This window comes from Heptranchias perlo, chromosome 7, assembly GCF_035084215.1.
Source record: "Heptranchias perlo isolate sHepPer1 chromosome 7, sHepPer1.hap1, whole genome shotgun sequence".
Taxonomy (NCBI): Eukaryota; Metazoa; Chordata; class Chondrichthyes; order Hexanchiformes; family Hexanchidae; genus Heptranchias; species Heptranchias perlo.
In genome coordinates, this window is record NC_090331.1 from 53,166,207 (window position 1) to 53,186,667 (window position 20,461).

Genomic DNA, 20,461 nt, shown 5'->3' on the forward strand with positions numbered 1-20,461 from the left:
TTAAAACATACCATGACAGTGTATTTCAGAGTGATTGCGTGGTTGCATACGGATAGTCACAAACTTGGAGTACAATAGTACACAATCCTCAGAAGACACCTGATGTTTCACCAAAAAAACCCAACGAAAACAAAAAAGGATCTGTATGCAGGATGATGCAACAGGCAGGGCAAATAAACTTAAAATTGTTTAATTTTAGCTAAGTTACCTGCTGGAATTAGTTTTAAAATGTTGGATCCCTTAATTGGGTGTGACAAATTATGTGATAACAAACTGGTACTCCAGGAGTCACATGTAAAAGTAAATTATTCCGTGCAAATTCTATAAGAGAAACATAATACTTATCAATGTAGACTCCTGTTTTAATAGTTTTTTTAATACTGATGAAAATTTAAATAAGGTCAGCAATTTGTTGACAGTATAATGTTACTTTATTAGCATTTTAATTTATATTTATACATTTTGAACATGTAAGCCTAGACACAATTTCCACACGGCAATGTATATATTTTTTATTGAATTTTAAAATCAAGTTTCATCATTGTTTCAAAAGAAGACCACCTAACTTTTTTGGCAGGGGAGGGAAGAGGAAGGGAGAAGAATGAACTAAATTACCTCTAAAAAGCAATGAAAACTGCTCAACCTATTTAAAACATTAACAAAAAGTTAAAAAAAATGAAATGTCACTACAAAATGGTACTGTCCTTTATATATGTTCACATGTAACACACACTTTACCCCAACTGTTGGCACTTGCACATACAACACATCTTAATTTGAGGCTCATTTTTCCAATGCAAGTTGACACTTTATGTGAGGAAAAAAAAATACTGCAATAAAGGAACTATACTTGAACTGCAAATAGCACTGTGGGGAAACCTCAAAGGCCTTGAGTCCTAGATTGAAATTCAATGCACAATGTATGCTTTTTGGAGAGTTCTAGATAATCAAATCACTTTTACTAAAGAGTAACTGGATTAAAAATAAAAACAATGATCAAGTGACTCATAGTATAAACATTTCTTTCTATATTTGTATTTTTATGCACACAATACTACTTTACCATAGGAATAATGCTACATCACATGTGACATTGATAATTCCTTCATAGTAGAGGTTCCTCAAGTGATTAGAACCAAAAAAGTATTGAAACCACAATTCATTTCAGTTGGTTCATCAAAGCTGGTTTATATTGTAATCTGAATGTTTATTCTGCACATTTGATTTAATTACAAAAAGGACAAGACAGTTAAAAATAAATTTCAAAAGGGTACAAACCACGAGGTGATGCAGTACTTTTAAAAAAAAAACTGGCACAAGATGTCACGAGTATATTTTGGAGCAAAGTGCAACAGTGATATTTAATAGTACTGCATGTCTGGAGGCAATAGTTGTCACCCCAGGGGTTTGGAAAGAAAAATAAAACAGTAGCATCTTTACCCCCACTTCTATGGTGCTGAAATGATGATCGAGATTAAATAGTTAAGCATTACCTCTGTACCCTTAACAAATACATAATAAAAATACAAACTGAATATATATATGCGCAACAAATAGTTAAGGTAAAAACTTGAATATAGAAAATTACAAAGGGTAGATGCATAAGGATCTGCAATGTGTCAAAGAAGCTTCATGTAATAGCTACTTTGAAACTCCCAGGTTAATTATAATCAACACGCTCAGTCATTTGGCAGATGACCCTTACCATTAGCAAAAAAAAAAATGGCTTTTAATAATTTGAAAAAATAGATTAAGACTTCAGTTCCCATTTTTACAACATTCCTCTTTTATAAAGAGCTTAGTGATACACAGAAATGCATACTTTGACACTTAAATGACAAACAGCTAGTTTACTTGAGACTAATCAGCTTATAGAATGCAGACCATCAGTGACCCTTTTTATGGTTGAAATATGCATGTTTGCATCAGAAAATGCAATGCACTGAATTAGAAAATTGCTATGAAATTTAATAGAAAACAGAATTATCACAATAAATTGTGTTCAAGATGTACATACCAATAACTTTCCCATTCTGGACTGCATCATCCCCAAATCTTTTAATTTTCAAGATTGCCCATCAGTCTTGCATAGCTATTTCCCTGTGTTTATAATCTATCATCATGAGTGCTATTCTTGAAAAATTGCTACATGTGGTGAGTATCTGCAAAATGTACATGCAACATTGCCAGTGTTCAATAGATATATGAATACTGTATTACAAATACATAGAAAATAAGGCATTTTAGTGACAATTGTCACTCCTTTCCATAATACATGAAATTTTACCACTGATAAAAAGACTGCAGAAAAAGCTTAAAATTTACTAGCCTTTTGCTCCATTATAAAATCACTAACACATTTTACTGTTTTTTTCTATAAACTGGGTTTTTCAGTCCATACAGTCATCCCCACCAATAGTGACTAACTGTATATCAGTATTATGCAATATTTCTTCAGTATTTGCACCATCAGAATGGTCAGTTCCAATCCCTTCCATATGGCCCTGCTGAATGTTTGCTATTACAGGTGACATAATAGTTCCTCCTGAAGTAAGGATACCAACATCAGAGGCAGATGTCACTTCCATTGACGATATAGCTGCACTGTTGTGGCTGGAAAGGTTGCCCCTCTTGTTCTGATGTGTTTTGATGTGCTTTGAAAGGTGGTCACTTCTTATAAAACGCTTGGAGCATTCTGGGCAGACAAATTTTTTTTCACCTGCAGGGTATAAATTCAGAAAATTCAATTTTTTTTAATCTCTAAAGATTATGTTCAAAGTATGTGGAAGTTAATTTGTGAAATCTTTTGCAGCTTGGTGCTCTTCTGTCTAATTCTGAGAAACTAAACATTAATCTTGACAAAAATATTACTTTATAACATACTAAAAATCTTACATCTGCATGCACTTCCCGTCAACTTTTCTATTATAAATTCCTATGTCCACATGACACCCTTCTACCCGGGGTGATATTGTAGTGCCACAGTTTCGTATCTTCCAGCTCCTCAGCTTGTACTGTAGAGAAACTTTGGAGTTCCAACCAACTCTGCTTCCCAAATTACTGTGAATGCTGTTATTTAACTATAAATAATATAAAATCAAATTTAAAAATAAGCACAGAATGTATGAATTTAAAAAGGCAACTAAATTACACCTGTGTGCTCTACTCCAATTATCCCCCAACTGCTAACCCCACTTCATCCAAAGATTACACTTCATCTTGCCTCACTATGTGCAATATAGGAAATCAACTAGTGTATTTTTATGTATTTACTGCCTTACATGAACAAGACAACCCTCATGTATTTTTATTTTATTCAGGTTAATAGACCAAGAGAGAAAATACATACACAAAAAATGTGTGGTTAAAATAAATAAAGATATGGAATATAGGCAAGTTAAATACAGGTCTTTCATCTCTAAAATCTGGGTTCAAATTCATCTCAGATCAACATGAAAGCATCCTGGATTTTGTGAAATATTGTCCCTAATTCAACACTAAAAATTGTTAATTTCACTCAGACAGGCCTGAGTAGGAAATGGAGAAATGTCACACTAGTGCTCTTCTAAAGGCGGGAACAGTGGCAAATTGTTGGGGCAGGGTAGAGGAAGTTTTGTTCTGCTATATTTGATCAGATGAGATGGGGTTTGATGCTGACACAGAAATGGAATTCCCTTGAACAAGGTAAAAATAAATGAGAAATTTACAACAACTTAAATAGAACAAATACGAATACATTCAAAATACTTTTTGTCCCATTCAATAAGCTAGCTAGATTGAATAGCTAGCCTGTTCATACACTAAACTGTAAGATATGGGATTTGGAGGTTAGATTATCTATTTTGTAGAATCTTATTCATTCTTTAAATGATATGGATCTTTCGTTCTGCAGGAAATCATTTACCATGCACACACACACCGACTATCGTCAAGACATTGCAGATAGACAGTACTGCACAGGGGATCCCATTTCCACACTGCATAAAGCCTCAGTGCTAATACCATAGCATTAGTTCATTTTGACCTGAAGCTCAACAGAAACTAACCACTGACCTCAATGTAACCTCCACACCCTCCCAAATAAGTATAGGCTTGTATGAATGCATTGGTGAGACTGTAGTGAGAGAAGGATACTTATCAGTTGGAGAATGAAGATTCTATTTTTCATCTTTATGAAATATCCTCCACACACTAACATACCAAAGAAGTACAATTCAGTTGGGGTGGCCCCTATGAAGGACTCAACACCAGTGGTCAGTTCCAATCTGTTAAATATGTTGTCAAGTTAAAGCTAGATAGTTACCTTTAAAGCTAGATAGTAATCTTTAATAAATACATTAGGATGTTGCAGCCTTACAGATGGAATCAATTATATCTGCCCAGAAACTGTGGAATTGGTGAGATGATCTTTCCCCTGCCCCAGGACCTTCCCCCAGGAAAATGGCTCAACACTGCAGAATGACCTCAATGCTACTTGGCCATTGTTAAATCTTTGCACAACAGAAGGAAGGCAAACTGTCAAGGCTTTTTAAATTGCTCACCATGACCACACCATAAAATGCAGACATTTACACAGTGGAAACAACATTCCAGTTTTGACTTGTGTAGCTGATGAAACAATGGGACAATTTCTGGATCCAAATGAAATGGGAAAACAGCTTTTAAGTAAAAATTCTGGGTAAGCCACAAGAATGCCAGATCACACAGCTGCTCTACAGGAAGTGCTTGCATTTCACTAACTCCAACAGTTCAGAATTGTCATCAACTCATGTTAAAACAAGCTTGAAATGCAGGAATTGTTACGAGACCTAAATGGGCAGACTTGCTGAATAATTTACATAAAGGACACCAGATTATCTATTAATGCAGTGGTTTTCAAGCTTGTTATGTGGGGACCCCCCTGCAGGTATCAATACTTCCCGGACTTATTGTCCAGCTTCTCAAAGACAGTGACAGCTATTCCAAGGAAAAACATAGTCATCACTGCAGAAAACATCAGTATACAGCAACAGAATTAAAATGATAGTTACAAATACAGAAATATGACAGACCTTAAATTCCCAGAAAGCCCTCAAACTCCAAACATAGGCTTAATTATCCAAATACAAATGGGTCAAAGGTCTGAAATACACCTATTACTCCAGGAGAATCCTGGAGAGTAAAGATAAGCCCCAGCACTTTTCTCCCCCCACCAACTGCCTTGTTCAACTGCCTACCATCACCCTAATCTCAAGTATGAAGAGTTCATGGATTGTCAACTAGAGATACCACCTATTCAGCTGCCTCTGCTCCTCCTCCAAACCATGCCCCAGGCACTTCCATACCCTAACCTTGAACTCCCGTCTCTCTAGTTTCTCCCCCATACCCTCTACAATACCCACCTCCTGCTCCCACAACCCCATTTCCACTCAACTGCTAACCACCCAACCTGTTTTCCTGCCCCTCATGCCAATTGACTTTGTAAATGGGTCACTCTCCTCCGGCACCATTTCCAACCCCCACCCCATTTCAAAACCATCATCACCTCTCTGCAAAAAAAAACTCAACCTCTCGGACGTTGCAAACTACTGCCCTATCTCTAACCTCCCCTTCTCCAAATCCTTGATAACGTCGTCACTCCCCAAATCCACACCCATCTCTCCCACAACGCCATCTGAATTCCTCCAGTCAGATTTCTGCCCCTCCCACAACAATGAAACAGCCCTAACCAAATCACAAATGACAGTGACCATAGTACATTATCTCCCAGACTTGATCTCTGCAGCCTTTGACTTAATGAACCACACCATTCTCCTCCAACACAATCTACTTTGTCCAGCTTGGCGAGACTGCCCTCACTTCTCTTCCAATCCCCTGCAGTCACCTCAGGAGTTTCCCAATGATCCATCCTTGCCCGCTACTGTTCTACATTTATATGCTATCCCTTGGTGACATCATCCATACACATGGGACCAGCTTTCATAAGTACATTGGTGACACCCAGCTCTACCTCTCCACTGCATGTTCCACAGCCTTGAATGAGCCACAATTTCTTCCACCTAAACACTGGGAACACCAAAGCCATCATCTTTGGGCCCTACCACAATCCCTCTACCCTTCCCAGCCACCTCAGGCTAAATCTGAATGTGCAACCTCGGTGTCCAAAATGACCCCAAGCTGAGCTTCCGACCTCATATCCTCTCCATAACAAAGACCACCTACTTCTGTTTTATCTTTCCTACATTACAACAGTGACGACTACACTTCAAAAGTACTTCATTGGCTGTAAAGCGCTTTAGAGGTCCTGAAAGGTGCTATATAAATGCAAGTCTGACTTTCTTCTTTATCTTAGCCCACCTGCTGCTGAAACCCTCATCCACACCCTCTACCTCCAGACTCAACTCTCCTGGCCAGCATCTAAACTTTCGTTCATGCAAAATTCTGCTACCAGTATCCGATCCTCTCACCCATCACTTAAGTTGGCTCCTGGTCCCTCAATGCCTCAAATTTAAACTTCTCATCTGTTCAAATCTGTCCATGGACTCATCCCTCCCTATTTCTGTAACCTTCTCCGGTGCTACAACTTCCCACTCCCAAACAGCTTATTCCTGGCTCCAGCGTCTTGTGCATCACCCCCTTCCTTTGCAACCAGCATTGGTGCCCATCCCATCAGCTACCTGGCCCCAACCCTCAAATTCCCCCCAAATCCACCTTTCCATCTACCCATCTCTCTCTCTCCTTTAATATCTTCCTTAAAACTGACCTCTTGAACCAATCTTTTATCACCCCATCTAATATCTCGTTCTTTGGCTCGGCATCCATTTATTTCCCCATACACTTCGTGTTGCACTATGGTACATTTTTCTATGTTAAAGGCGCTTCATAAGTAATTGAATTAGCCAAAAGAACCTGATTAAAAATTTGATTTTAAACAGTCAACCAAGTGCTGGAGATACTCCAAAATCATGAGGCAGGACTAAGCAAGTTAAAAGATCACTGCAGAAACCTTTTCTATTTTGTGTTATAAGCTCTATTAGTGGATGCCCCTAGGATCTAACTAAGATATGTACTTTGGAAAAGGGAAAATCCTTATTCCAACAGATATTGTCTTTCAATAACCAGGATGTCACCTCAAACCTTCCTGGGTCCAGGTTTAATATTTAACCCAAATTAAGGGAGGAGATCTCTCCTGTCTGAAAATGGAATCCTATCACTGCTCATGACTAGGATGTCCAAGAACCACAGTTTTCATGGTTAGTAAGGAATCACCAATATCATTTTTACCCTTTCTACTCACTTCTTTTGAATTACTCAGGAGATCAGGCAAAACAGATGTGAGAATCTATTTATTCAGAAAAAGATACTGTCCAGCCTCTGATGATCAAAAAACACAGGAGTGCGTGGTCATCCAGGGAATCAAACTGATCTATCTCTGTGCAGCCCCAGTGCTGAAAAATTCTTGACACCCCCCCCCCCCAAGTGCATTTTCCACTTACAAGAGTATCGGCCACTACACTGTCTACCCCAGCTTAATAGTGCAACTAATAATGCAGCAGTATACTAGTATGATCATGCCCTGGCAAAGGAAGCATAGTGACTTGCCTTGTACTGGGCAGCTGGAAATGCTCCACAGCTAATCTCACTGTCATAGTTCTAGATAATTGATTGTTCTATGTCCATCAGTTCTGATCCCGATCCCTTTGAAAGTGGGTGCCCTGTCAGGTTGGGAGAGGAGAGCTCTGTGCAGTAATCTCAAACAGGTAAGCATTGGTGACCACAAACACTGTTGCTGCCATCAGACCTAATATTGTTAAATATCCTTTCGCTGGAACCCATGGCCCTTGTAGGCAGCACTTCAGATCCTCAAGTACTATAAACTGACCTAAAGACAGAAAAATCTTCTGAGCAGCCAAAAATAATGCTTCTAAGTTATGTCTTGCATGGGTTGTAGCTGTGCTTCACAACATTGACATGCAGAAAAACTTCAGGAACAGAGGATAATTGGGAATTGATGAGAGAATTGGCAACTAAGATCAATGTAAAGAATCTTACAACACCAGGTTATAGTCCAACAATTTTATTTGAAAATCACAAGCTTTCGGAGATTATCTCCTTCGTCAGGTGACGATAACCTGGTGTTGTAAGATTCTTTACATTTGTCAACCCCAGTCCATCACCGGCATCTCCACATCATGGCAACTAAGATCAAAACAATGAGTAGAACCTGATGGATTGTCATAAAAAGGTAGAAATATGAAAATAACCTGTATGTGTTTTTCTGTGTCGTTGCAGCTCATCACTGCGAGTGAACCTTTTGCCACAGAAAACCCAGTTACAGACAAATGGTCGTTCTCCCGTGTGCCAGCGAAGATGAGCTCTAAGATGGGATGTTTTTCCATATGTCTTTCCACAACCTGGAAAGTGGCAAATGTGCTGTTTCTTCTTGCCTAAATTACTGGAGGATCTGAGAAATATAAATTCAAATACTGTAAGCATTTTCAGTTCTTTCCTCTGAATCCTGTAAACATTTAATACAGTTTCAAAACTATAGATTTTAACTGTCAATTGAATTTAAACCACTAGCAGCAACTAAAAATATTAACTTGGTAACTACTTCTAAACAACTCTGTTTTAAGCAATGACTATTCTGAGGAATTGCAAATTTATACTCAGCAAGCTTTGCAAGGATTGGAGACTGTCCTTTTGATTTTTGCAGTCCGGTTTCTTGAAATTTCATATACTAGGTTCCAAATTCTGCAATTATTCTGAAATCACTGACTCACCTTACTTCACATTTCTAAGTATTATGCAATTATAATTGTGTAAATGGACACCTGATAAATTACAATCATTTTCATTTATATAAATAGAACCTGAAAATCCTGGAGGTATTTGCTGTCTACATCTCTGTACCAAATCTACTTACCTAGATAAATAAAATTCAGGCTTTGATGGCTAAAAATGATGGCCCTTATAACAATTTGCATTTACACAGTGCCCTTAATGTAGAAAAGCATCCCAAAACATGAGGAAAATGGATGTTGAGCGAAAGGAGGAGTGATTAAGAGATGTGACCATGGTTTTAAGGAGGGTCTTAAGGAGAGGGAGGTGGAAAGTGGAGGGGCATCAGGAGGAAATTCCAGACAGTGGGACCTCAGCAGCTGAAGGCATAGATGACAACAGTTTGCACAAGAGATCAGTCAGAGGAATGGAGAGTTAGGGAAGGAGTATAGGGATGGAAAAGGTTAGAGATAGGAGAGGCAACGCCATGGAGTGATTTAAACATATGAATATGAGGCGTTGGAGGACTGGGCACAAGGCAAGTCAGAATGACGTGGGAGGGTGGGATAGGGAAGTGGGACTTGGTAAGGAATAGGATATGGACAGCAGTTTTGGATGAGCTGAATAGTGAGTGGAAGATGAAAAGCCAGCCAGGGGAGCATTGGAGTAATTGAGTCAGGAGATATATGAAGATTTTAAGCAGCAGATGGAGTCAAATAAGCAGGCAATGTCAGAGGTGGAATAGATAGTCTTTGTGATAGAGAAGATTATGGAGTCAGAAGCTCAGCTCGAGGTTGAACTGGACAGTGAGGTTGTGAATAGTCTGGTTCAGCTCAAAATAGTAGAAAGAGTTTGTGGCAGGGGCCAAAAACAATGGTTTCAATCTCCCAAATGTTTAGCTGCAGCTCATCCAGAACTCTATGTTTAATAGCAAGGCTAATGACACAGAAGCTGTGGAGGAGTTGAGAAAGGTAGTGGAGAGATAGAGCTGGGTTTTATTAGTGTACATGTGGAAGCTAACCCTATGTCTGCGAATGACACCACCAAGGCGCAACTTGGAGAAGTGGAAGAGGAGAGGCCAAGGATGGATCCTTGGGGGACGCTGGAGGTGATGGTGCAGGGGTGAGAAGAGAGGCCCTAGCTAGAGATAGTCTGGTTACGAACAGATAGATGAGTGAAGCCAAGCAAAGATAGCCCCCAGAGCGGGACAAGAGGAGTGGCATTATAGGAGGATGATGTGGTCAGCCATGTTGCAGGCTACAGAGTAGTCAACAAGAATGAAGAGGGATAATGCATCAGTTAATATTGTTCTTCATTTTGGTTAGACCATTTTGCTGCTGTGAGAAGGGTGGAAACTTGATTGGAGGAATTGAAACAGGGAGTTAGGTGAGAGATGGGCATAGATCTGGGAGGCAACTATATACATTCAGGGACCTTGGTGAGGAAAGGGAGTTTGGAGATGGGATGGTAGCTTATGAGGACAGAGTGGTTGATGGTGGGTTTTCCTGAACAGGCATTGATGGCAGTTTTGAAAGGGAGGGAGACCATGCTTGAGAGGGAACCATTTACATCATTCAACTAGCATGGTGGTCAACAAGGAAAGTTGGGTAGTCAATCATTTACTATTAATGGGATCAAGGTCTTGCAGATGAAGTGAGCTTGGAGGGGTGATGGGAGAGAAACTAGAGTGAATACATCTTTGTGGCAAAGAGGCAAACAATGAGCTTCATTCTAAACTGCACCCAATTGATATATTTCATCTAAGTGGTGCAGATTTATCAACATCCTATTTACAGACAATCTCACATTCTCAATTTTCAACAAGAATGTGTAAAAATCTTATAAAATGGGGATCAATGATCAGAGACTGAAAATTGTATGAATTGCTAAAGGCCCAGTTTACATTTCAATTTAGATGCCCAATGGCCTGAAATGGACCAATTCAATTTGACTAGTTTATTTACATATACAAATTACAGTAGCCTTCTGAAAATTCAACAGTTTGAAATTCTGCCATCATCTGTAAATGTAATTTTGATCAGGTCTGGAGAATGAAGTTGAATTTTAAAGTCACAATAATCTGAACTAATCAATTCAATTTCACCACTTTTATGCACCTCCTTACCCCACATCTCCTGATAAAATGGGGTAAAGATTTTCCTCCTCCTTTCTCCAGCAGAGGTCACTGGATAAGGATCAGAAATAGGACCCTATCCCCTCAAATCCTGAAATGGAAGCCAAATGTAATGCGCCCACTAGATTATTTAATTCAGCACAAATCTTATGGAAGGTGATCAATCACAAGAAAGATCTTCCTATATTTGACAGATTTTAAAGCTAAGTCCTGATTTTAAAAATGTTTAATATGGAGTCAGAACTTTAAAAGAAACAAAACTACTTAAACTCGCAAACAAAAAACTAACACTGTTTTATCTCGGTGAAAGTTTGATTACTCACACAAGCAGCATCAATTGAAAAAGTAATAATGATCAAGAAAGACACTATGCACTGTATGGAGGGCCCAAAGAACTCTTAACAACTCAAGGCCAATTTCTGCAACAAGCCAACCAAAGTCTGTGGCAAGTATGTCCAGAGTTTTGGGGGGTGGGGGGGATCTAAATGTAACAATGAAAACATATATATCCCTTTGATATAACATACATAATATTTTAAAATATCTCCTCAATGATATTTATAAACACTGTATAAACAGTTTTCTTTAGAAAAATCAGGCAATTTAAGCTATTTAAAACTGTTGTTTTGCAGTTCACAGAATTGCTGACGTAACACTTAACTGTTTCACTTGATATTTCATCTGGGAAAATCTAGATATTAAGTAGCTAGCAAATTGGTGACTTGTGTTTAAAGTGATGGTTCTTCATTATACCTTCTAGTTTTGTGAGCAGTGCTAAACATTAAAAGTACTCTTCATATTAAGTTTTCCTATTTTAAACTAGAATTTTAAATTGTAACACTATTTAATATGTTAATACTTGAGGTCAACTTGTTGACAGATACTGGTAGGCTAATATTATATTCAATATGTGCTTATCTCACCAACACATTAAACAAGCTAGAAAATATATTGTTGCAATTCTAAAATGGGAGAAAAAACAACACTATGACTGTTTACATCATTCTAGTATACAATTCACATACCACCACTTCTAAAATTCTTCATTGTCAGCTGAATGCATGACACACGTGGAAATCCATCACCACACTTAAAGGCACTTTTGCATTTGGTGCTTCAGCAGTTTAGTTCATAAAAGAGCATCATCTGTGCACTGGCTCCTGACATTACACTACCAAAACTGACTCTCATCCCAACAGGAGAATTGTAGATACATATTTTCATGGGTCACGATTCGCCAGCAGGATGAGAGCTGATTTCAATAATGCAAACTTTGAGAGCCGCCACACGTCACTCTCCTGTAACCTTTTAGAAATGATGTAAAAACTCCTCATGCTCTCCAAATCTAACTACTGAGAAATCCACATAGGTAGAGCTCGTTTGCTTGGTGCACACATTCTCTGCATCGGGATACACCCCACTTTACCCAAGTCCAGAGACCTGTTAGGTACACGTTAGCAACAGCAACGGTACTAATGGAATTTAAGCAGCTTAAATCTTGCAGCTTATGAGCACAAAGCACTTGTAAGCTTCCTGCTGCTTGAAGACCATACAACCCTACATGCCAATGCCCTAATGAGTAATCTCCAGCCAGATGAATCTTGGTCCTTGTGACAGGTCTACCCTCCATTAAGGAGCCAATTCAATCATTAACAGCATCCAGAGTAGACCTGCTTGGTTTAGGTATCGAATTACTAAATTGGAAGGGTTGACGCTGTTCAATTCTTTCAATGCCAGGCATGCCATCTTGCCCCTAAAGAGATACGGTTTACCTGCCCCAATCCCTTAAGGAGGATATTAACTGAGATTGGATTCAGTTTGTACAGGTCAGCTGATGTAAGGAGCTGAGATTAATGATGCTGGATAGTTCAATGGCCTGCCAAACAGGTAAAATGTGCATGGTGTGAATTGCACAGACAACTGCAAATCATTGATTAGAAGACCTGACACCAGATTTTGAATTCCAGATATTTGTTCCAATACAATGAAGAAAACTGCTTGTGGCGAAAATAAAATCCTACGGTGGAGGGGAGATTCGGCTGCAGATTCTGCAACTGGGAATCACAGAATATCAGAGGCCCTAATTTTAGGGAGGGGAAAGGAGCAAAGAAAATTGCACCATGCTGGACAAAAGCCTGACATGGGGAAATCGCCCTTGAGATTTCCTCAGTATGATGAACGCATAATGTATTATGCGCTTCATGGTCACTGTGGTCTCCTGGAATTCATATTAATCACCTTCAAGAATCAAAGGAATTTCCCAGAATTCTTTTCCCCCTGAATTGGCTAAGGTCTTTTTTAAAAATGTCTGTGTCTCCCAGATTACAAGGCTTCTGGTGGGTAGAGTTTATTACTGGGAGTCATGAAGCTCAATTATAACATGATTGAATGGGACAGGCTTTGTGGACCAGTTGGTCGATTCCTGTCCATCAGGTTCATATAGTTTTTATCTAGTATCAAAAAGGGAAAATTTCTGTCAAAAACAGGCCAGATAGTTTGACCTTAAAATTAGGCAAATAACAGGCTTTGTTTTAAGGCTGGGACAATGAAAGCCATTTGCAGGAAGGAAAATATATTGTGGCATTAACACCATCCACAGAAAATTAAGAGTTCTGTTCTGCTCTCAGGCTGCCTCTGGACTTCAATAGGCATGACTACACCTTAAGGGGGATCCCATGGCAATAAATCACAGCCCTTAGCTTCAGTCCTATCTAGAGACCAAAACTCAGTGGATTGATTATTTACATCACCCACATGCAACCTTGAGTCATGAAAGTCTACTGAAGACTACCATTCAAGAGTCCTGTCACTCATCAGGCTGTCCAAGAACATTTTTTCTTAAAAATAATTTTAACCTTTTGTGGATGGATTGTTTTAAATATTGCATTTTAAGTAACATGCTGTGTCTTACTGCTTCTATTATATATTTGTAAATAAATCTGACAACCAATTTTAGCCTAAACATAATGGTCTGACTGTGATATTTCCATCTTTTAAAAGAAGCAAGGAGAATGTGGTGGGCATCCCACGTGAACACCAGTAACCAATATCACAATAAAAGAGTCATTGTTAATCCTGGGCATGCTATCTCAGACATTGCATGTATAAGGACTCAGGTATTGGCTCACAGGGAACTCTGCATACGGAAATTGTCTTTTTTGTTGCTGCTGTGAACACAAGATAGGAGTGTTGGGAGAAAGTTATAATTAACATGCAATTAGTTTGCCAAGCTTACCCATGGTGTACAATAAACAGATGATGGCTATGGAAGCACTGATTTTATCATTTTCCCTTAAAGAATATTTTGATTATATAGTAAGCCTGGTGTTTACAGAATCTTTAATACTTAAAAGCATTTCATTTGTACTAAACAGAAACATACCTTCCCAAAACATCCTTACAGTTAGGACAAGTACATGCGACTCGACGGAGTCGTTTTCCTGGTTGATACTGCTGATCACTACCATCTTCATCCAAGTTCACAGACACTTGTGCTAAATCACTGGAACTAAGGACAGTCGCAGTTCCCACATTAGTGACTGTAGAAGGTTGTGATGCTAGCTGCCAGGATTCAGAGTCATCGTCTTCTTCTTTTATCTGTATATCTGGAATGAATAAGGGCATGTTCAATCCTCATCTGTAACTTCAAGACTATGACGACAATTCTTTTTAACCCTTTCATGATATTGTGCACACAAAAATATGTAATGTAAGTTTAAAATGTAACTATACTGTATACAATATGGCTTGGTTTCACAGTTTGCAGAATTTATTGGGGGATTTTATTCAAAGTCTTTTCAGTTTTACTAAATCTGCTGTTTTTATAGACTTTTTTTTTTAAAAATGAAGAAAATTAAAATACAAGTAGAGCTGGAAAATCAAGTTTAAATACAGGTATTTAACTCCAGAAAAGGAAATTAATTTCATGGTACAACTGCGCAAATAGGATTTATGGAGAGCTCCTAAGACTTTTCACCTTGTAAACTTCAGTGTTTTAAGAATAAACACTGCATTCAGAAATTTATCATTTTAATCTGAAACTTGGGAACATTAGATATAGCCCCAAGACAATCAACGTAGCAATCAAGATCAAGCAACTTAGTTGTCAATACAGTAGTGTATGCATGGTACACCATTATCAAATCCTAATAGGATGAATTGCTAGATGACTAGGCGATCACCACAAAAGAAAAAAGGGAAATAACTTGTACACTGATACTACCCATCTGGTAAGAAATAAAATTAATGAATGACAAAAATAATCCATTTGTGAAATATGGGTTACACCACAGCACAATATCTTGTTGGCTTGGCTATTCTCCTTTAAAACACACATTTTAACAGTTTAAACGGCTCTGCAATCGGAATAAAGCAGAAAAATTCGGGTAAAATCAAGTCATGGAAATAAGATTTTCTTTTCCTCGCATCTCCCCACCTTCAAAAGCCTCTTCAAAACCTCTCTTGAATCAAGCCTTTGCCCTCCTAGAACCATAGAAAAGATACAGCACAGAAGGGGGCCATTCTGCCCATCGTGTCCGCGCCGGCTCGAAGAACAACCAGGTGCCCATTCTAATCCCACCTTCCAGCACCCGGTCTGTAGCCCTGCAGCTTACAGCACTTTAGGTGCAGGTCCAGGTACTTCTTTAAAAAAAGAGTTGAGGGTCCCTGCCTCTACCACCAATTCGGGCAGTGAACTCCAAACACCCACCACCCTCTGGGTAAACAGGTTTTTCCTCATGTCCCCTCGAATCCTTCCGCCAATCAGCTTAAATCTATGCCCTCTAGTTCTGGAACTCTCCGCTAGGGGAAACAGGTACTTCCCGTCTACTCTATCTGGGCCCCTCGTAATTTTGTACACCTCAGTCAATTCTCCCCTCAGCCTCCTCTGCTCCAAGGAAAACAACTCCAGCCTATCCAATCTCTCCTCTTAGCTGCAATTTTCAAGCCCTGGCAACATTCTTGTAAATCTTCTCTGCGCTCTCTCCAAAGCAATTACGTCCTTCCTGTGATGTGGTGACCAGAACTGCGCACAATACTCCAGCTGTGGCCTTACCAGAGTTTTATACAGTTCCAACATTACATCCCTGCTTTTGCATTCTATATCTCGGCTAACAACGGAGAGCATTCTGTATACCTTCTTCATAACCTTATCTACCTGTACTGCCACCTTCAGAGACCTGTTCACATGCACTCCAAGGTCTCTCACTTCCTCTACCCCTCAATATATTCCAGTTTACTGCGTATGCCCTTTTACTGTTTGCCCTCCATAAGTGCATTCCCTCACACTTCTCCGGGTTGAACTCCATTTGCCACTTTTCCGCCCACTCCACCAACCCATTGATATCTTCTTGGAGTCTACGGCTATTCTCTTCACTATCAACTACACGGCCAATTTTTGTGTTGTCTGCAAATTTGCCAATCATGCCCCCTACATTCAAGTCCAAATCATTAATATATACCACAAACAGCAAGGGACCCAATACTGAGCTCAATTCTTGTGTGTCTGATCAGCTTCGCTGCCGAGGTACCTTGGAAGTTAATAACTACATACTTTTGGTGGTAATTGGTGTTTAATACCAAAAACGTTAGCTGCTCCCGAAGCTATGAACAAAGAGTAGTTTATTCACCTTCTACACAGATATCAAGTTAACCAGCAACTTGACAGGTTACCCCGTGAAGAAATAAAAGCATGTGCAAACAGAAAGATCGTATTCACAGTGGATTTTTAAAAACGTAATATAAACTGGGTAATCCAAACAATCTAGAATTTGAGCATGGAAACATAGTGCATGATTATTTTCATGATTATTTTCTAACTCAATGTGTCAGGGATGCTAGGAGAGGCACCTAACCATCCTGACTGTCATGGCCGGTAAGTCCGAAAGCAAAGTGGAATGGAAGTAGCTGGGCAAAAGAGAGCATATCTATAAATGTGAGAGTCCCATACTGAACACTGAATAATCTCAATTGAAAGCCTGATTAAAAAATCATGGTACTAGGAAATAACCTAATACTAACAAAATCCATCAAATATGGCACACTTCAGAAAAAAGCAAGTATCAGGCTGCACACTCCCAATTCAGATGATCAAAAAAGGTTACAACCACCCCTTTCATCCCCACAAATGAGCATAGTGCAGGAGACAATCTCCCAACCCAATGATTATACAGCTTCATTACCTCTGAGCAGATATAGCCCCTGACAACCCATCCCCAATCAGCAACTCCTCCCCAAAACAGAGCAGAGATTGGATGCCAAACCACTGCTTGGACATTTCTTCCACATCCCCCTCCCAGTGAGCGGAGATAGCACACAAGCGCCACCCCCCCCGCCCCCCTCCAACCCCTTGAGCAGACACCAGCCATAAACCATACCCAGAGTTAATGAACAATCCCCACACCCTCCCCCCACCCCCCCAAACCAGAGATTAGGGTCATTTGAATGGCGCCCAATGACCAAACATTATGTCCAACATGCCTATAAGCAAGTATTGAACAACATTCTCCTGACCCCACTTATGAGACATTGAGACCAACACCTCCACTGAACAGAGATAGTGGCCCTCCCCCAGCAAGCAGAGACTGCTGCAGCCACCACCAACCCATGCCTACCCCAAAAGCACTGTCCAGAGTTCACGGCCACTCCCCTACATGGAGTAGAAATTTTGGGATCCCATCCCCACCCATAGTTGAAAAATGCGATCCCCAAAATTAGAGACAAATAGTCAAAAACAAAACAGGCTTGGTTTAAAGAATGGGTGCGGTCTTGACCCCCTGTATGCAATGACACAAGAAATCAACGAGTATCATAATTAAATTTGACATGGTCTGGGATAAACTAATTGTGAAACAATACCGAGGTATACAACTTCCAAAAAGCCAACTTCAAGGGACCACGGGGGAAAACTTCAATTAATCAACTGCAGGATACTATTCAAGAACCTCAGTTGTGGACAAATGGAATATCTTTAAAGACAGACCGCTGAGTATGCAAGATAAATTCATACGTAGTATGTGCAGATGGAACAAAATGTAATTCCAAATGAATTAACAAGTCAATACATGAGGAAACAAACTGCAAAGCCTTTAGATACTAAACACAACAAAAAGAAATTCTCAGTATTATAACTGATCAATATTGCTTTCTTTGAAACTCACCTTTCTTCACTTTCCAAGAACAAAATTTATAGCAAGAGAATAGGCAAATTTGGACTACAATATTGATTGAACCCACAAAAATAAAAAAAGTGGACATACAGATCCAGATATTGCACAAACTGGGTAAAGGTGAGGTAGAACCTACATATTAGATTAAAAATTAACATTCTGTGTAAAGATTTAGCCAATTTAGAAAAACTAAAAAAAGTGTCCCAGATTGCACTTTCATTCCTTCATGACCGTTGCACCATTATTGTTCCTCTTCTCCCAGTCAATCCAGTTTGGAAGCCTTTCACATATTCAAAATCCCTGCACTTCAACTATCGGACTGGGTCAAACTATCATTTACTTTAAATATTTTAACGTGATACAATACATTAGAGTACAGTGGTGTAGTGGTTATGGTATCAGACTGGCAATCCAGAGATGAGTAGTTCAAATCTCACCATGGAAAGTTGCAAAATTGAATTCAGTAGGTCTGGTAACGTGTGGGCTGGCAGCAGAACAAAAACTGCTGGGCTTTCATCAAAAACTTTGTGCATAGAATTCCTAAGCAGTCTGGCCTATACATGTTCAGGCCAACTAGGTATGGACAATAAATGCGGGCTCGCCAGCATTGCCCACATTATGAGAACATTTAAAAAAAACACTAGCTTTGCTGTAACAAATAACAAAACTGACCAATTCGGGAATCAGAAAAATAGAATTCATTGGAGCATAGAAGTTTCTCTGCTGAGGGGCGGGGATATGCACAACTGAGGTACTATTGTGCCACTGCATGAGGGTATAATTACAACATGACATATTTACACAGGCAGTATTCATTCTAAATGTGGACACAGGAATTTATAATAGAAAAAGTTGAGAAGTGTGACAAAAACATAACATCTTATAGTTCTGGAGAATGTGGAGCATGTTTCAGTGGGGGAACATTTGGGGAACAGTGATCATATTAGGTTTAGAATAGTTATGGAAAAGGAACAATCAAGTGTAAAACTACTTAACTAGAGGAGGGTTAATTTCAGTGAGTTAAATAGGGATCTTACCCTGGTAGATTGGAATCAAAAATTGGTACGCAAAACGGTAACTGAATAATGGGAGGCCTTCAAGGAGGTGATGGTGGAGGTACAGAGTAGACACATTCCCACGAAGGGGAAAGGAAGAACATCCAAAGTTATAGCTTCCTGGATGACTAAAGATAGAGATTAAAATGAAACGGAAAAAGGCTTGTGACAAATGTATGGTTCATAATACAGTAGAGAACCAAGCTAACTACAGAAATTACAGGGGAGATCTAAAAAAGGCAATAAGAGCAAGGAGTTTGAGAATAGATTAGCAACTAATATAAAAGGGAACACAAAAAACTTTTATAAACATATAAATAGTAAAGGGGTAGTCAAAAGAAGGGTGGGGCCAAAAAGGGAAAAAAAAAGATCTTCTTGTGGAGGCAGAGGGTATGGCTGAGGACTAAATGAATACTTTGCATCGGTCTTCACCAGAGAAGAGGATGCTGCCAATGTAGCAGTAAAGGAGGTAGTAGCGATATTGGATAGGATAAAAATAAAAGGAGGTACTTAAAAGGTTGGCAGCACGCAAAGTAGAAAAGTCACTCAGTCCAGATGGGATGCATCCTAGGTTACTGAGGGTAGAAATTGCGATGGCTCTGGCCACAATCGTCCAATTCTTCTTAGATATGGGAGAGATGCCAGAGGACTGTAAATGTTACACCCCGTTCAAAAAAGGGGAGAGGGATAAACCAGGCAATTACAGGGCAATCAACCTAATATCACTGGTGGGGAAATTTTGAGACAATAATCTCAGATAAAATTAATTGGCACTTGGAAAAGTATGGCCTATTAAATGAAAGTCAGCACACATTTGTTAAAGGCAAATCATGTTTGACTAACCTGATTGAGTTCTTTGATGAAGTAACGGAGAGGGTTGATGAGGGCAGTGCGGTTAATGGCCTTTCAAAAGGCATTTGATAAAGTACCACACAATAGACTTGTAAAAAAAATTAAAGCCAATGGGATTAAAGGGACAGTGGCAGCGTGGATACAAAATTGGCTATTTTTCAGACTGGAGGGAAATATATCGTGGTGTTTCCAAGGGTCGGTATTCAGGCCACTACTCTTTTTGATATATATTAATGACGTTTACTCGGGTACGGGGTATAATTTCAAAATTTGCAGATGACACGAAATTCTAAAATGTAGTAAACAATGTGGAGGACAGTAACAGACTTCAGGAGGACATAGACTGGTGAAATGGGCAGACATACGGCAGATGAAATTTAACACAGAAGAATGAGAGGCAATATAAACTAAATGGTACAATTTTAAAGGGGTGCAGGAACAGAGACCTGGGGGTGTATGTACACAAATCTGAAGGTGGCACAACAAGTTGAGAA

General features: G+C 39.3%; 1 protein-coding gene across 3 annotated transcripts in view; it reads right to left on the reverse strand.

Annotated features, from left to right (window-relative positions):
- Positions 1-408: 408 nt before the first annotated feature.
- The window catches only part of LOC137323717 (transcription factor Sp3-like), a 49,745-nt gene continuing 29,692 nt past the window's right edge, over positions 409-20,461 (reverse strand). For all 3 annotated transcript variants that reach the window (XM_067987568.1, XM_067987567.1, XM_067987566.1), the window contains 3 exons: positions 14,277-14,499; positions 8,244-8,443; positions 409-2,719 (listed from right to left, as the gene is read on the reverse strand). In XM_067987568.1, coding sequence (XP_067843669.1) covers positions 2,391-2,719; positions 8,244-8,443; positions 14,277-14,499 — 752 coding nt within the window. In that variant the 3' untranslated portion in view covers positions 409-2,390. The remainder of the gene's footprint in view (positions 2,720-8,243; positions 8,444-14,276; positions 14,500-20,461) is intronic.